General features: G+C 45.6%; 1 protein-coding gene across 1 annotated transcript in view; it reads right to left on the bottom strand.

Annotated features, from left to right (window-relative positions):
* Positions 1-17347, bottom strand: part of ASPSCR1 (ASPSCR1 tether for SLC2A4, UBX domain containing) — a 93317-nt gene that overhangs the window by 59804 nt on the left and 16166 nt on the right. Inside the window, exons 5-7 of the mRNA XM_050920092.1 lie at positions 5052-5109; positions 4157-4230; positions 2991-3429 (exon numbers count right to left, since the gene is read on the bottom strand). Of these exons, the coding sequence (XP_050776049.1) occupies positions 2991-3429; positions 4157-4230; positions 5052-5109 (571 nt within the window). The remainder of the gene's footprint in view (positions 1-2990; positions 3430-4156; positions 4231-5051; positions 5110-17347) is intronic.

Here is a 17347-nt window from a genome sequence, read left to right as displayed (position 1 = left end):
GCGGTGGCGCATCGGTGAGCGCAATCAGATCCTTCGCTGCGGCAAACGTCTCCGGGGTAGATGGCAAAGCAGGCTCTACCACGGTGGGCCACGGTGGGCACCGGGGAGCCGCCAGGTGCCGGACTCGACGGCCCTCGTGGCGTCGGAGTCAACGGTGCTGGCTTAGGCGGTGCCGCGGCAGGTATCGGTGCCAGGCGGTCCGTCTTTGGCGCAGGCTCTGGCTGCGATGTGGATGTTGGTGGGATGATTTGTGCCTTCGCCGTCTTCAACTTCGGGGAGAGGGAGCAGCTTGGAGCCGGTTTCGGCGCCGGCGGAGGCTGGTGCCGTGAGTCCTTGGAGGCAGCGCTCGGTGCCATGGCGGTGCCCTTGCTTACCGGCTGGCTTGTGCTCGGTGCCGAGGGTGGAGGTGTCAGGGCTGCTTCCATAAGGAGCTGTCTTAATCTAATGGCTCGCTCCTTCTTGGTTCTCGGCTTGAAAGACTTGCAAATCGAGCACTTAGCCGATAAGTGTGACTCCCCAAGGCACTTTAAGCAGGAGTCATGGGGGTCTCCAACCAGCATAGGCTTGTGACAAGCCGAGCACTACTTGAAACCCGATGAGCCGGGCATGAGCTCCGGCTCTGGGTGCGGGGAAGGGGGTGATCCCCGATCCCTTCAAACTATAACTAATCACTACACTATTAACACTAACTAACTGACTGTCTAACTATATATATACATATATATACACACATATATACATATATATACACACATATATACATATATATACACACATATATACATATATATACACACATATATACATATATATACACATATACACACACACACACACACACACCAATTAACTACAACTACGGTATAACACGATAAGGAGAAAATGAGCTGCTAGGGAGTGTGGAGGTCAGCGAGGCCGCTCTCCACAGTTCCAACGACCGACACGGGCGGTAAGAAGGAACTGAAGGGTGGCCGGGTCGGCTGGGATATATATTGGGTGTCATAGCGGCGCCACTCCAGGGGGCGCCCAGCCGACCCGCCTGGGTTGCTAGGGTAAAAGTTTCTCCGACGAACGTGCACGCGGCACGCACACACCTAACTGGAATGGATATGAGCAACCACTCGAAGAAGAACTTGTTTTATTCTTTTATCAAAACTAATCCAGCACTGTGAACTGTGTGGGTAATTCCATTTAAGGTGGCAAGCTGCTGGTACCTCGATCCCCTTAGAGGTGCAATGGACCTCATCTATCTGGACTGTCCAGGAGAGGACTGGATAGTGCAGAACACATGTTTTGAGGGGAAATCTGAGACTAGGAGTGTGCTGGAGTCACCCTACATGTGGTAACCAAAGTTGCTGGAAGCCAGAGGGTGGCTGCTGGCTTCAGAGTTGCTGGACAAGTGCTATGGCTTTACAAAGACACTTTTGGTTTTACCTGCAGGCTGCCTGTGAGTGACCCAAGTTGGAAGTTACAATAGCAAAGTCTTGTAAGGCACCCAAGTTTGCAGGGCAGTGATGACAGCCCCCTCATTTGTATAGACTGCACCCCAAAATGTCAGACATCTCATTGAAGGACCATCACTCAGAAGCCATCAGCTTTGGTGTCTCAACTGCTGGCCCATGAAACAATGGATTTTCTACACAGGGGCACCCGCATGGCCTGTAAATAATGCAGTTTGTTTGTCAATATGGGCACATGGCTAAAGGGAGAGAGACTGTATTTGGGTGGGGGGAATGCTCTTCTAAGCAGGGGGACAAACACGGTGACATGCAAGCAGGACTAGGTGGAAAGAGAAGGCAGAAAGCATTCTGGCTTGCCTGAAACACACAGAAGCTTGAACTCACAGAAGGGGTGAGATCAGACTTGGGAGAAGGCATCTCAAGACTTTTGTTATTTTTCAAAGATGTGCAACTCTCTAGTTCTTTTTAAGAGTAAAGTGACTGTGGTTAAGAAATTTCTTTGCCAAGCCTGTGTCCCTTGCTTTCTTGCCACGGTACCCCAGAAGGTGTTAAACTAGAAGCCAGAGTCCCAGCCGCTAAGTGGAAATCTGGGGGAGCATATGTAAGCAACTAATCAGCCTGGAGAGAAAGGCGGTACAAGGCACTGATTTTGAGGACTAGGACAGCTGGATTGGAGAGTTTCATATCCTACAGAAGGCTCAGACAAATGGTTTGATCCAGGGGAGTCCTCCCTAGAAACCCTGAACTAGAAACAGCTACTAGACTCTACTCAGACCCCACTGGGTTAGAAGCACATGCAACCAGGATCTAGGTCCACTCACAACAGATTGGTGTCCACACAGAGAGGCACTGGGTCAGGCTGCAACAGATCTGATAAGGCCATCCATTCTCCCAGGACACCACCCACAGGGGTATATTTCTAATCATGCAGAAGGTAACGGAGCCTCCACAAAGTAACAAGCATATCGGGGGGGGGGGGGGGGGGGGGGGGGGAGTACAAATCTGGCCAGTTAAATCCTATCTTTCCTTTGGCAAAACTACAGACTGAGTAGCGGTGGGAGAGTGCTCAGTGCCCCATGCCTGGAGGCAGGCACAGCATCTGGCTACTGCACTTAGCGCTGCAGAGTGTGTGTCATGTACTTGGCATGACTGGCACTATAGAAAACAGTTCTTTTTTTAATGCTTCTAACTCAGCCGTGCTGCCTGCCATTTGTCCAGGAGACAACACGTTTCAAAACCTAGTCTAATTCCTCTGTCCATTGGACAGAGTGCAAGTTCCTAAATCCCCACCACTCATCTACCTCTGGAACATCACTCAAGCAATCCAAAAAGCAACAACCCCCCAGCAACACAAAATCCTTAATATTAGAAGCCACAAACCCAGTGGCTCAAGTCCTAGGATTACAGGACAGAAAATACTAAAAACAGACATGTTTTCTCTCTCTTGTTAGAAGCCTAATTTCGAGCAAGGGAGGATGAGAGTAAAGCCCCTCTACCCCAGACACCCAAAGAAAGCAAAGCTCCCCTTACCTGCTCTTGCTCCTTTAGCTGTTCTCGGCTGGTCTTAGACTTCTTTGGCTTAGAAGGGCCTCCAGGACTGGAGAGAGATGTTGGCAGCTTTGAAGATAGCATATCTGACACTGGAAAGTCTGCAGCTACAGGGGTCCCCCCCAGACGCTGTCCATCTCCAAAGAAAGGGAAAAATGGGGCAGGCGCAGGACCTGAGGGAGGCCACAATTCCCCCAAGCTGGCCTGGGATACTTTAATCAAGTCCTGCTTGTCTGTGCAGTTTTTTAAAGAGAAGGCCACATCTCTGGGGTCCAAGTCCTTTGAGAACATGCTTGTGTGAGGTAATGGCATATCTACTGCTCCTTCAGTAGAGACTGGGCTCACTGGCAGCTTGCTAAATGGGGCCACCATGCCCACAGCCTCCTCTTGGCCAGAGGAGCCACATTTCTTCATGACAACCCTGAAAATGAGACACCACAGAAAGTAGTAAAAGCAAAATCATTGACTGAAAGAATTGTCCTTCCTCCCTCTTCCCCCCAAAATGCCCTGGACACAAAGGAGACTGCTGGTCACAAAAGCACAAACCCCCATATGGTACCTCCATGGGATGACCACAGAAAATAAGTTTTCGTTACTCTGAAGTCAGTTCTAAAGAACCTGAGAATGACCCAATCCCCGGGCGAACCCCGCCCCCTCCAAGAAAACAGCAACAAATCGTCTATACAGCCACCAGTACATTGAGCAGGTGGATTGGCTAGTAGACACAGAATAAGACCTCCCAAATTCTAGCCAGCAAGAGGCATGGCAGGCCCTGTGAGTTTAATATGCCTGAAATCCAAAGTAGTGAAGATGCAGTCGCAGGTTTTGTCCTTTCCTTAGTCAGAGGGACTTTAGTTTTGAATTGTTTGTTTCACTCAAGAGAAAAAAACAACTCTGCAAAGGCTCCTTTAATCTGCACATCTGGTCAGTGCCAGGATCTGCAGCTGTGGGAAGCACATCTGGGCAGCAGTTTCAGATAAACAGGCAAATACAATAATTACTGAATGCCACGATGTTCATCTCTTTGAACTTTTTTTTTCGTGCATTTTTTGGTACTTGAAACAAAACAAATTTACCACTAGAGTGAAAAATTATGAGGGAAGAAGAGGAAAGTGCCCAAACAGGAAGTGCACTTTGCTCCTCCCAACCTGATGATGGCATTGCCTCCAGTCAGACCAAGTGATTTCAGTGTTGTTCTCTCCAGGGCAGCTTTCCCTGCTATCTGCAACAAGAACAGATGCAGAGACTTAGGGCTTGTACTTACCAGAGGAGGCAGCCAAGGAGACTTTGCCCAGAAACAAATGCATAGCAAGGTCAGCACTGTGCCATCTAGTGGACAGCTCACAGGCACCCCTTCTGCAGGTGGAGCCAAAGCTTCCCACCACAACACCCACCTTCACAGCTCTTACCAAACTTACTCAAATGCTTTGTAGTATTCTTAAGTGTTCTAGCTGCCAAGTTAACTAGACATACATGGCCATAGCTAAGGAGTTCTTTTCAGGGCCAGTTCCACCCCAGAGGTGGGTTTAAAGGCAACACCTCTACACTCTGAAATCAGATTCCATCCATGTCCCTCCCCTCTCTGACCCACTCCCAGAATAAGAAGGATCTGTCCATAGAGTTCAGAAGGCGATAAAGGGGACAGCTGGGGAAGGCAGACTCCAAAATACTCTCTCACAAAATATTAAACAAAAATAGTAATGCTCAAGAGATCAAAACATGGAGAAAAGAAAATATTTACTGAAGTTAAACCACTGTTGTGACTCTTGAACTTTAAGAGAAGTTGAAAAAAAACCCACAAACAGGTCACTGAGAACATTTTATGCACTCAGAGGCCTGAATGGTTCAGGGTTATGTTCCAATAGGGCTTTTTTTCCATACACACACACACACACATCAGGCTTTGAAAAGGCCAAAGCTCTTCCACTTCCCCTCAAGAAAGCTGGGAGAGGGAACATTTTCCAGGCTGGAAAGCAGTGCTGGGTTTTCCTTATTTTCAGAAACAGAGAAAGAGAGACATTTGAGAAGAGTTTGCTGACTTACCTCATCTCGCATGTAAATACAGACTGGAGAGAATTCACCGTGCTGCTCCATACACTCCCTGCAAGAAAAGTAAAAGTAAAAGTGCAGCGGTCTGTATGACAACTCAACCTCTCTGAAACCCATGGAGTAGAACAGCACTAGGTAAGATCAGGGAGCCACTTTCTACTGTACTTACACCAGTGTAAATCCAGAATAACTCCACAAGGTCAATCAAAGCAGAATTTGGCCCAACATGTCCACTATCCCGTTAAATGCAAATCCATGAAGGGTTTTTAAAAAAAAACAAAGAAAAGCTAATTCCTCATCCGGATTTTGAGATAAAGACAAAGGAATCAGAAAAGTTGATTTTCTTTGTAACTCTGGGCAAGTCAATCTCCCCATCCACCAGTTCCCCATCTCTGTAACTGGCAACAATAATTTTTCATTTTTCCCCACCTTTGTTTAGCTTAGGGTATCTATTACAATTTAGATTGTATTCTCTTTGGAGCAGGGAATGTTTCTTACTATGTACAGCACCTAGCAGAAAGGAGTCACAAATAATAATCAATCTACGGAGGAAAGTGATGCAGTTGGGTCTTGGTACCTGACATATAACACGGACAACAGCATTATTTCATTTATTCTAGAGAGCAAGGACTTGAGGAGGCCATAGAGAAGGCAGCTGCAATAGCCAAGGTGAGAGATGAAGACATGACTAAGAACTTCAGTGAGGCAGGGCATATACCAGCAGTGTTGCAGAGCTGGTCACAGGCAGTTTGCAGGCAGAGGAGATGAGGGAAAATAGGGACTTTAGAGTCAAGGTAGGAGCACAAGTTTTGGACAGCAGAGAAGCAGCCACAGAAGGTGCTGCTTCTCCTCTCCCCCCAAAGAGATGCACTTCTTTCTCAGGCCTGGTTTACACTTAAAATGTAGGTCAACATAACTACATCATTCAGGGATGTGAAGAATCCACCCCACTAAGCACTGTAGCTATGCTGACCTAACCCCCAGCGCAGACGCAGCTAGATTGGTGGCAAAATGTTTCCATCGCTCAGGGAAGTGATGTTCCTATAATGACAGAAAATTCCCTTCAATCACTGTAGGCTGCATCTACACTACCGAGTTATGCCGGCATAGTTACAGAACTGTAATTAGGCCACAACAGTCCCCCCTGTAGTGTAGACATGGCCTCAGATATTTAGATGTGAAGGGGTGATTTAATCTCAAATATACTTCAAGACAGGGAAAGAAGATTGCCAGGAAGGAGGCAGTAAAGGGGTCCACAGGTTTGTATATTTGATAGTCATCGGCACAAAAAGAACAGTTATTTACCTTGCAGAAACTGGTTCTCTGAGAAGTTTGTCCAGGTACTGCTAGTGTGCATGTGTCTCGTGTTCAAGGTCAGAACCTTTTGATCAGCAGTGTCTATGGGGGCCATGCCCTGCATATCCTTGTGCTTCACCTCAATATAAGAGCATATAGGGCAGAGCAGCCCCAAAGAGGGGGCTTACTAATCTATTAGAGTTCTTTGAAGGGGTCAACAAACATGTGGACAAGGGGGTGTAGTGGATGTAGTGTACTTAGATTTCCAGAAAGCCTTTGACAAGGTCCCTCACCAAAGGCTCCTACATAAATTAAGCTGTCATGGGATAAAAGGGAAGGTCCTTTCATGGACTGAGAACTGGTTAAAAGACAAGGAGTAAAGGGTAGAAATTAATGGTAAATTCTCAGAATGGAGAGGGGTAACTAGTGGTGTTCCCCAAGGGTCAGTCCTTGGACCAATCCTCTTCAACTTATTCATAAATGATCTGGAGAAAGGCGTAAACAGTGAGGTGGCAAAATTTGCAGATGATACTAAACTGCTCAAGATAGTTAAGACCAAAGCAGACTGTGAAGAACTTCAAAAAGATCTCACAAAACTAAGTGATTGGGAAACAAAATGGCAAATGAAATTTAATGTAGATAAATGTAAAGTAATGCACACTGGAAAAAATAACCCCAACTATACATACAATACGATGGGGGCTAATCTAGCTACAACGAGTCAGGAAAAAGATCTTGAGTCATCGTGGATAGTTCTCTGAAGATGTCCATGCAGTGTGCAGAGGCGGTCAAAAAAGCAAACAGGATGTTAGGAATCATTAAAAAGGGGATAGAGAATAAGACTGAGAATATATTATTACCCTTATATAAATCCATGGTAGGCCCACATCTCAAATACTGCGTACAGATGTGGTCTCCTCATCTCAAAAAAGATATCCTGGCACTAGAAAAGGTTCAGAAAAGGGCAACAAAAATGATTAGGGGTTTGGACAGGGTCCCATATGAGGAAAGATTAAAGAGGCTAGGACTCTTCAGCCTGGAAAAGGGGAGACTAAGGGGAGGATATGACAGAGGTATATAAAATCATGAGTGATGTGGAGGAAGTGGATAAGGAAAAGTTATTTACTGATTCCCATAATACAAGAACTAGGTCTCACCAAATGAAAATAATAGGCAGCAGGTTTAAAACAAATAAAAGGAAGTTCTTCTTCACACAGCGCACAGTCAACTTGTGGAACTCCTTACCTGAGGAGGTTGTGAAGGCTAGGAATATCACAGCATTTAAAAGGAAACTGGATAAATTCATGGTGATTAAGTCCATAAATGGCTATTAGCCAGAAATGGGTAAGGAACGGTGTTCCTAGCCTCTGTTTGTCAGAGGATGGAGATGGATGGCAGGAGAGAGATCACTTGATCATTGCCTGTTAGGTTCACTCCCTCTGGGGCACCTGGCACTGGCCACTGTCGGTAGACAGAATACTGGGCTAGATGGACCTTTGGTCTGACCCGGTACAGCCGTTCATACGTTCTAAAGAGTTCTCAGTTCCCCCACTAATTCAGCATCCCAGCAGAGAGAGACTCTGAAGGAGTGGGGATGGACGGCGAGTCCTGGGATCAATACGGATATAACGTCTCTAAGAACTAGTTATTGCTGCCAGATCTCCATTTGAAAAGGTTTGCTGGTACAGCTATAATGTAAAACCTTCCCAATGCAGACACATCTTACACTGGAAAAAGCACCATTGCAAGTATTGTGTATACTAGTTCAGTGAGCAAAATAAGCTATCCCTGCTCTGCAGATTTCTGGTATAGGAACGTTTTGCAGGAAAGCTGCCATGATGCAATTGAGTATGATCCAATTCCTGATGAAGGGGACGACTAGCTAACTCATGCAATACTGTTATGCACTGGGTAATCCAGGAGGATAATCTCAGAGAAGCGACTAGTTGGCCCTGCACAGTTTTTCCCAATGACACAAACAAACAGGAGGATTATCAAGTGGCTTTGTTTTATCCAAGTATCATAGCAGAGCACTGGGAAAGTTTATGGTATGGAATTTGCCTTCCCTAGGTTCAAGTGGGGTTTGGAGAGGAAAACTGAGAAATTGATGGTTTGGGTTTAAATGACAATCTGACACCACCTTAATGAGGAATTTAGGATGGGGTCTCAATACTACTTTATCCCTGTGGACATACTACTTTGTAAGGAGGACATGCCATTAATGCTTGGATCTCACCAGCCCTTCTGGATGATGTGATAGCTACCAGAAAGTGTGTTTTCAGGGTGAAATGGTGAAGAAGCACTTTGATAAAGATTTGAAGGGGAGTGCCAGAAGGCCCACCAGAACTAAATATTAAGATCCCAGGAGATGGGAGATTCCTGAATGGGGGTGGGGAGGATAGGCATAAACCAGCCCTTTTATAACAATGGAATCAGAACACTATGAGTTTGAACCGGAAGGTGGCAAGTTGAAATGGCATCTAACTGGACCCTGCCAGAGCTGACAGTGAAGCCCAATAGCTTAAAATGGAGTATGTAATCTAGCATGGGTTAGGACCTTGTTGTGAAGCCCCGATTGAAAAATCTCTGCTAAATCAATCTACAGATCAAAGTGGAAGAGGGCTCCTACTCAATATCAATATTTCTTGGACTTCTGTGGAATAGTCCCCATCTGTTGTGATCAGCCAGCAAACTTTCAAGCAGTCAGGTTAAGAGACATGGCATCCGGGTGGAAAACTGTCCCTGATTCTGGGAATGTAAGGATGGAAGATTGAGGAGAGAGATCTGCAGGAGTCTGGGAGCCAGTACTGTTTAGCCCAATAAAGAGCTATAAGTATCACTGTGGCAACAACCTGGCTGATCTTCATTATGACAAGCGCCTGAAGGAATAGGGGAAAGACCTCTAGAGAGGGATGACGGAGGCTAGTGTCACAATTCTGAATCTGAGTCAAAGAATTTGTTTAGTTGCCTCAGGTCCAGGATAGGGCATATTTCCCCTTTTCTTTTGGGAGTAAGGAAGTAGCTGAAATAGAAACCCCATCTCTCTGAACTCCTGAGGTGGTGCTTCTCTGGCTCCTACTTGAAATAAAGAACCCACTTCTTCCTTCAATTATCTCCCTGAGATAGGCCACTAAGAGGGACAAGAGATAGAGAGGAGGCAAGAACTGGAATTTTATGGAGTGGTCTTTGGCAATAATCTCCAGTAACCAATGCTCTGAAATAATCCCAGTTCGTGCTTGAGAAAAATGGGAAAGATGTCAACTAAAAATGGCAAAGAGAAAGGCAAGCTGTGGTGGAACTGGTATACAGCTTTCAACATGAGCATCAAACCTGCTGTTTGGGAGCTGATGCAAGGTGGACGCTGGTAGAAGGAGGGGGGCTCTCTTAAGTGAGAAGTAAGACTTCCTCTTAGTGTAGCTATCAGGTGGAAATTCTGTCTGAACTGGCCCTGGAAACGAAATCGTTTACTGCTGGTAACAGGTGTATAGATACTCAGGGATCTCAGGGTGGTCCTTTAGGGTGTGTAATGACTAATCCATATGGGAACTGACAAGATCTGGTCCTTCAAAGTGAAGATCTTCAGTCGTAATTTGGATTTCTCTAGGAATCCCTGAGGACAAGTGCCTCCTATACTGAATTCCTGGTGATCATAGGGGGTGTAGGTGTTTATTTTCTTAATCAAGGGAATCACTAGGGGAAAGTTGTTGGAAAAGGGAAACAGCTCGACTCTGAGAAACAAGAGAAATATATTTGCTGTAGACGTGGTACTGTCCTCCCCTTGGTAAGAGGGGAGGGTACTGGTGCCAGGGGCTTCTTAGGATTTCTCATTACTGGGGAAACCAGTACCAACGGCAGTGTCTGGAACTCTAAATCTGTAGCTAGTAATAGATAATAACGTGGCATCATTAGACTCTGGCATTATTACCAGGTCCAGCGCCATGGATATCAGTACTGTAGCCAAGAGGGAACTGTTGCTGGTTCCACCCTTTGGTACTGTTGTTGATTTGGCTTCAGTCAGCGCTGGAGGAGGCAAAAGGTCCACCACAGTGGCCCACACTGAGTGATAAGGCTTGTGGGCCCAAGATTTAGAAGAGTCAGCAGGTTCATGATTCTTTCCTCCTACTCTAGGGAAGAAGCATGGTGTTCTGAATCATCCTTGACACTGTCCTCTACCTGCCCTGCCTTGAGGTGGTACCTGTCTTCAGTGTTCAGGTCTCCACTCGCATACAGCTTGATTTGAGGGACTGAAGACAGCATGTCAAAGTAGTAGAACTTTTCTTCTCAGGAGTAGCCAAAGGAGCTTTGGGGTAGAATTCCTACTTACTGGGCCGCTGAAGGAATGGGATTTCTGAGAGACTAGTCCCTTTTTTTGAATTAGCGGGCTGTCTTTCTGAATCTAATACATCTCTTGCTCCAACAGAAAGCATTTTAACAGAGCATCTCTGAAGAGGCAGGTTCTGTGGGAGAAGGACCAGCCCACTGAACAATGGTCCAGAATACAAACAAAAAAAAGGCAACAGTTACGTTCATCCATTAAGGGACTAAAACCATTGAATATAGGCATGACTTGAAGCACAAGTTTTGAACTCAGCCATTTAGCACTAAGGCACTGATGCACTAAATGAAGCAAATTAGTCAAAATTGACTAAAATAAAACAAGGAGCTGCCAAAGGCAAGAAAATGTTCCTACCTAACAGGTTCTGAAGAGAGGTTGCTGCATGGCAGCAGGTGGAAGCCATCAAACTCCATCTTGCTGCCATGGGCAGAAAGACCAAATTCACAGGTTATCCCAACCATTAGAGTTGAATTAATTCTAACTCTTCCTGGCAAAGAGTTTTGTAGCTAGAGTTCCATTACTGAGAATGCTCTGGCCCCAGAACCAAGTAGTTTAAATATAACTCTCTCCAGCTGTGTTCCTGTGACACACTGCTGTCTTGGAGATACATGAAGGCTAAGACCGACTCGGAGGTAGCTGTGTCAGTTTGTGAAAGGCTTTGATTTTGAGGCTCAGGCCCTTTAATTCAGCTCTCAAATGACAGTGAAGTACATGTAATACAGATGTAATGTGCTCAAATCAGCTTCTGTAGTTTAGAAGGCTCCTGCTGTATGCTGGGTCCAGCCCCAGGCAGTGATTTACAGTAACCTCACCTGGAAGTGAAGACAACATAAGCCCCAAAGGAAAGCCCTCAGGCTAGAGGAGGCGGCACAGTTTCCTGATCAAATAACGATGAAAGAAATCATTCCTCAGCACTGTGGCAATCTGTACACCTAGGAGGAAAGTCCAGCACAACCCCACAGTGCCACACTTCTTTCAATGTGTGAGCTGATTCTGTTTATCACAGGTGAAATCTAAGAAATTTCCAAACACCATGTGCTTCCCCATCCCTACTAGAATCACTCTTCTCTTTCCTGAGCAGAGCTTGTGCCAACCATTCTTCAAGTAACTGCAGATCTCTTCCAGGCATGGAATGATCAACAGTGTTGAAGGCCACAGAGAGATCCAGCAGTTTCAGCACAAAGGTTTGTTTCTCATCCAGGACCAGAGGGAAGCCATCCATCAGCGCCAGCAAGACTTTGTCCTGCAGCCTGGTCTGAAATCAGTGTTGGAGTCCAGGGTGACAGCAGAGGACATATGCTTCTGGAGCTTGGATGCCACCACCTTCCAGATAACCATGCCAGGAAAAGGGAAATTGGAGACTGGACAGTAATTGATGGGTGCGTGCATAGAGCTCCTAGAGTAAGATGTGAGCATGTTGCTGGAGCATGGGGACTGAAGTTCCAGGATCTGGCAACAAGCTCTCTCCCTCTGCACAGAACTGACCAAATCATGGGTTAACACTGGAGAGAGACCATTTCAGTTTCGAGGAAAATTCAGTTGTGTGTTTCAGGCATTAATAGTAAAATAACTAGAGTTCAGTATTTGGATTTGAAGCACCTCTTTTATCACAAAATCACTAGAGTTAGCTGAAAAGCACTGAAGTTCTCTGCATCATCCCAGCAAGGCTTCGACATGGGGCAGGTTACAGTCAATTCCTTTAACATTTCAGTGCAAGAGCTAGGGCTGTAAACTTTCTGTTCTCAGCCCTCAGATTATGAAAAGTGAGGGCTCTTCTACCAAATCCTTCCTTATCAATCACCAAGTGCTAATAAATTATCCAACATAGGGCTGCCATGGGTTCAACATAGACTTATGGTCCAGCAATCAATTCCCCTCTGTGGGGAGGGAGAGTTGTATGCAGAGATCTGAAGGAATCCAAAGTTAATTTCCTCACTTAGAATCATGTATAAAGCAGTTACTCTCAAGCATACCTCTCAAGAACACTGGGTGACCAAGAGCCAGTATGACAGGTAAGCTCAAGTCTGAAGGTCCCAGAAAAAAAAACAGGTCTGTTTCAGGAGACTGCAATCAAGAAATCACATGGGACAGGGAAGCAGGAATCAAGCTGGGCCCTGCTCACACTCCACCCACGCTGCAAAGCTCCACCCAAACCCCTTGAGGAACCCAATGTTTCTGCTGAAGGGAGGGGTACAGCAGTAAGATAATTACCATGGCTGCTATGAACATTCCCACTGCTGGGTATCTGAGTTAGCACAGGTCCCGCTTTCAGAGATGTTGTCTCAGGCAGCCTTCTAGGCTTTCAAGATTCAGTCTGTCTCCTGGTTTTCCTTGTCCCTCTCTGGCCATTCTTTTAGCAACTCTTTCAGTAGGTCCATCTCCAACGCTCTGTGGGGGTTTCCCCATGCCTCCATCTTTGGCCTTTTTTTCTTCTCACTTTATACCCTCTCTATAGATCATCTGATCAGCTTACATGGCTTCATCTACCTGCCGCATTCTGATGACTCGCAAACTCTCTCCCTTCCATCATTAAACTGTTTCCTACTATCCAATCCTGCATATCAGCCTCTCAACACCACCTCTTAGATGTCTTCTTATCTGAAACTGAACATGGGCAAAATCATACTTTTTATCTTCCCGCCAAACCCTTCTCTATTCTCCTTTTTCTTCGCTGTTACCAGCTCCATCCTCCACAGGTCTGCAACTTGGGGGCAACCTTTCATTCCTCCCACCTCCCTTACCCAACACATACAGCCCATTCCAAGTCCTGCCACTTCTTCCCTCCAGGGTTCATCCTTCTCTCTCCATTCCCACAGTCAAATCTTTCATTCAGGCTCTCATTATATCCCTCCTTAATTATTACAATAGCCTCCATTCTGGCCTCCCAAACATACATATCGCTTCAGCTTCAGTCCATACTAAATCCTGCCACTGAACCTATCTTGCCATGGTTCATGTTGCCCCATCCCCTTCACTTCACCAGTGCTCCATACTTTTTTCATCCGTCAGATTTTCACACAAATTTTTCCATGTCTTCTTCTGCACAGCCCCCTATGCCTGGTACAACCTCCCCAAGCTCATCCACAAGTGCCCAGCCAGTCCACATTTAAGTACAGCTTAAAGACTGTAACAAGGCACTGGTAGTAGGAACACGTGTTACAATTCCTGGGCCCTTAAGAGCAGGCATTCTGGGACCCTACACCATTGTTGTGCCACCTCAGGAAGGGACCATCTAACATCTGTGCTGTAAAGAGAAAAGACTGCCAATCCAAGAGAGGTTAGGGAAAGGACCCTCAGTCCCTAGGAAGCAAGCTATGGACAACCTGCAGCAAAGGCCAAAGGACTACCAAGACTAGGGAGGATAGCAGTGTATGATTTGTGTTTTGAAAGGGCAGATTAAAATGCAGAACTGGCCAGAGGCCTCATCGTTCAAACTCCAAATTCCTTAACTACCAGGAGAGATGGCAGACTACCAGCTGGAAGAGCAGGAAACTGAGGCATGGTGGCACCCCATCAAAAAGACCTAGTTTATAGTGAACAAGTTTGACTTGTTATTCCCCTTCCCCTGACCTCTGTCTACTTGTTTGTTCTTAGATTGTGAGCTCCTTGGATCAAAGCACATTCTTTTTATAGTGGGTACTACCGCAAATAAACAACAGCACAGGGTCAGAGTGACAGAATGTTCTTCACAAACATCAGGGCAACAAACACTGTTTAAATGAAAGAATTTACAGAAACAGATGAAGCTGCCAGATGGGCAGGAGTGGAAGAGAGAAAAGGGACAGCACCCCCTAATCCTGCTGCCAAAGGTGGGGTGTGCAGGACCGCACGCCTCAATCCAGTCTCTGTAGGACAGACACAAATCAAAGATCCAAGAGATTTGTTTTTGTGTAACTGCTAGAAGCCAGAAGGCTCCTCCTCCAGCGGCTGCTAATCCATTACGTACATTCACTGAGGCAAGCAGACACATCAAACACACTGCTATTTCTTTGATGTGCTGTTCTTCAGAAGGGGAAAGCAGGCAGATTAGATTCCCTCATGTAGTAATCCGACAGGACCTGTAAACATCTTGTGCAAGGAGTGCAGCACATTGAGAGGAGGAGCAGCCTGCAATAGCTTCCAGACTTTCTTCAGACTCAATTAGCAGAGATAGCCACTGGAGACCCGAGGGAAATTCCAGTGGATTTAGAATACTTCCCCTTATGCACTTCAGGCAGGAGAGCTCTCCAGGAAAACATCTCCAAAGGGAAAGCCCAAGGAAGGATGTAGCAAAAGCCAACAAATGGAGAACTGACTTATGGCTACCAGGACCCATGCAGAAGTAGCCATAAGACAGTGACTTCAGCCAGGAGACCATCAGTCCAAATGTCATATGACCAAGTCACAGATGACATCATTGCTGCGTCCTGCATTTAATGAAAAGTCCATCCAAACAGCTGATCTCACCTCTCAGAGAGCAGGAAATCCCACCTGTGTATGATGGAGTAAAGTTAATAATTCTTAACACTTCTGTAGCACTTTACATCTTCAAAGAGCTGTGTGTAAATTAACTATTAAGTTGGTGTTACATTAATAACCCACACCAAGTGAGACCACTCCATAAAACCAAATCACACAAGAAAGAGCTCACATTTCTAACTGAGGAAACACTAGCTGATGTATGAGCGAACTGTAGAGAGGTTATTTATCACTGCACACAGATGGCTTCCCCTCTAGACAGCAGGTATTTCCTCCATTAAAAGGGGGCCTTCCTTATAACATTATTGACACCCCTGGGTCTTAGCTACTTAGCACAAGGATTGAAACGCTCCCGGCTCTATGGGGGATGGGGCGTTTAAACCCTTGAGGGCAGTGTGACAGGACATGTGTCCAGCCCCTTCCTGTCTCATATTCCATTCCCTCCAATCATTTTAGTCAGTTCTGACTGACTGCACTGACGTGGAGCTCTCAAAGACACAGGCAGATCCAAATATGATCAACATGTGATCAAAAGAAATAATCCTTAAAAAACAAAACTAAGAGAAAAACATGTCAAAGGGGTAATCCTCCAGACTTTGATAGGAGTTGAGCAGAGCAGTAAGAGCCCTCCAAGAGCATGCTCCCAAAAGCAAGAGTCTCTGTGATACTAGGATGTACAGAGGGGGAAAATTTAAACTCAGGAAAGCTTGATGTGACACTACTGGAAGGGAATCTGGCTCATGCTTTACCTAGGTATCTGCCCTTACAATTTAAAAACAAAAACCAGAGTTCTACAGGAGTTCTCCCAGTCTCACATGAAGGAGCTAAGACTCATAGACTCTAGGACTGGAAGGGACCTCGAGAGGTCATCGAGTCCAGTCCCCTGCCCTCATGGCAGGACCAAATACTGTCTAGACCATCCCTGATAGACATTTATCTAACCTACTCTTAAATATCTCCAGAGATGGAGATTCCACAACTTCCCTAGGCAATCTAATCCAGTGTTTAACTACCCTGACAGTTAGGAACTTTTTCCTAATGTCCAACCTAAATCTCCCTTGCTGCAGTTTAAGCCCATTGCTTCTTGTTCTATCATTGGAGGCTAAGGTGAACAAGTTTTCTCCCTCCTCCTGATGACACCCTTTTAGATACCTGAAAACTGCTATCATGTCCCCTCTCAGTCTTCTCTTTTCCAAACTAAACAAACCCAATTCCTTCAGCCTTCCTTCATAGGTCATGTTCTCAAGACCTTTAATCATTCTTGTTGCTCTTCTCTGGACCCTCTCCAATTTCTCCACATCTTTCTTGAAATGCGGTGCCCGGAACTGGACACAATACTCCAGTTGAGGCCTAACCAGCGCAGAGTAAAGCGGAAGAATGACTTCTCGTGTCTTGTTTACCACACACCTGTTAATGCATCCCAGAATCACGTTTGCTTTTTTTGCAACAGTATCACACTGTTGACTCATATTAAGCTTGTGGTCCACTATGACCCCTAGATCTTTCTGCCATACTCCTTCCTAGACAGTCTCTTCCCATTCTGTATGTGTGAAACTGATTGTTCCTTCCTAAGTGGAGCACTTTGCATTTATCTTTATTGAACTTCATCCTGTTTACCTCAGACCATTTCTCCAACTTGTCCAGATCATTTTGAATTTTGACCCTGTCCTCCAAAGCAGTTGCAATCCCTCCCAGTTTGGTATCGTCCGCAAACTTAATAAGCGTACTTTCTATGCCAACATCTAAATCGTTGATGAAGATATTGAACAGAACCGGTCCCAAAACAGAACCCTGCGGAACCCCACTTGTTATACCTTTCCAGCAGGATTGGGAGCCATTAACAACTACTCTCTGAGTACGGTTATCCAGCCAGTTATGCACCCACCTTATAGTAGCCCCATCTAAATTGTACTTTCCTAGCTTATCTATAAGAATATCATGCGAGACTGTATCAAATGCCTTACTGAAGTCTAGATATATCACATCCACCGCTTCTCCCTTATCCACAAGGCTCGTTATCCTATCAAAGAATGTTATCAGATTAGTTTGACACGATTTGTTCTTTACAAATCCATGCTGGCTATTCCCTATCACCTTACCACCTTCCAAGTGTTTGCAGATGATTTCTTTGATTACCTGCTCCATTATCTTCCCTGGCACAGAAGTTAAACTAACTGGTCTGTAGTTTCCTGGGTTGTTT

This window comes from Gopherus flavomarginatus, chromosome 12 (assembly GCF_025201925.1).
Source record: "Gopherus flavomarginatus isolate rGopFla2 chromosome 12, rGopFla2.mat.asm, whole genome shotgun sequence".
In the NCBI taxonomy this organism is placed as follows: domain Eukaryota; kingdom Metazoa; phylum Chordata; order Testudines; family Testudinidae; genus Gopherus; species Gopherus flavomarginatus.
The sequence above is the reverse complement of the archived record's forward strand: the minus strand, read 5'-3'. Positions and strand labels throughout refer to the sequence as shown.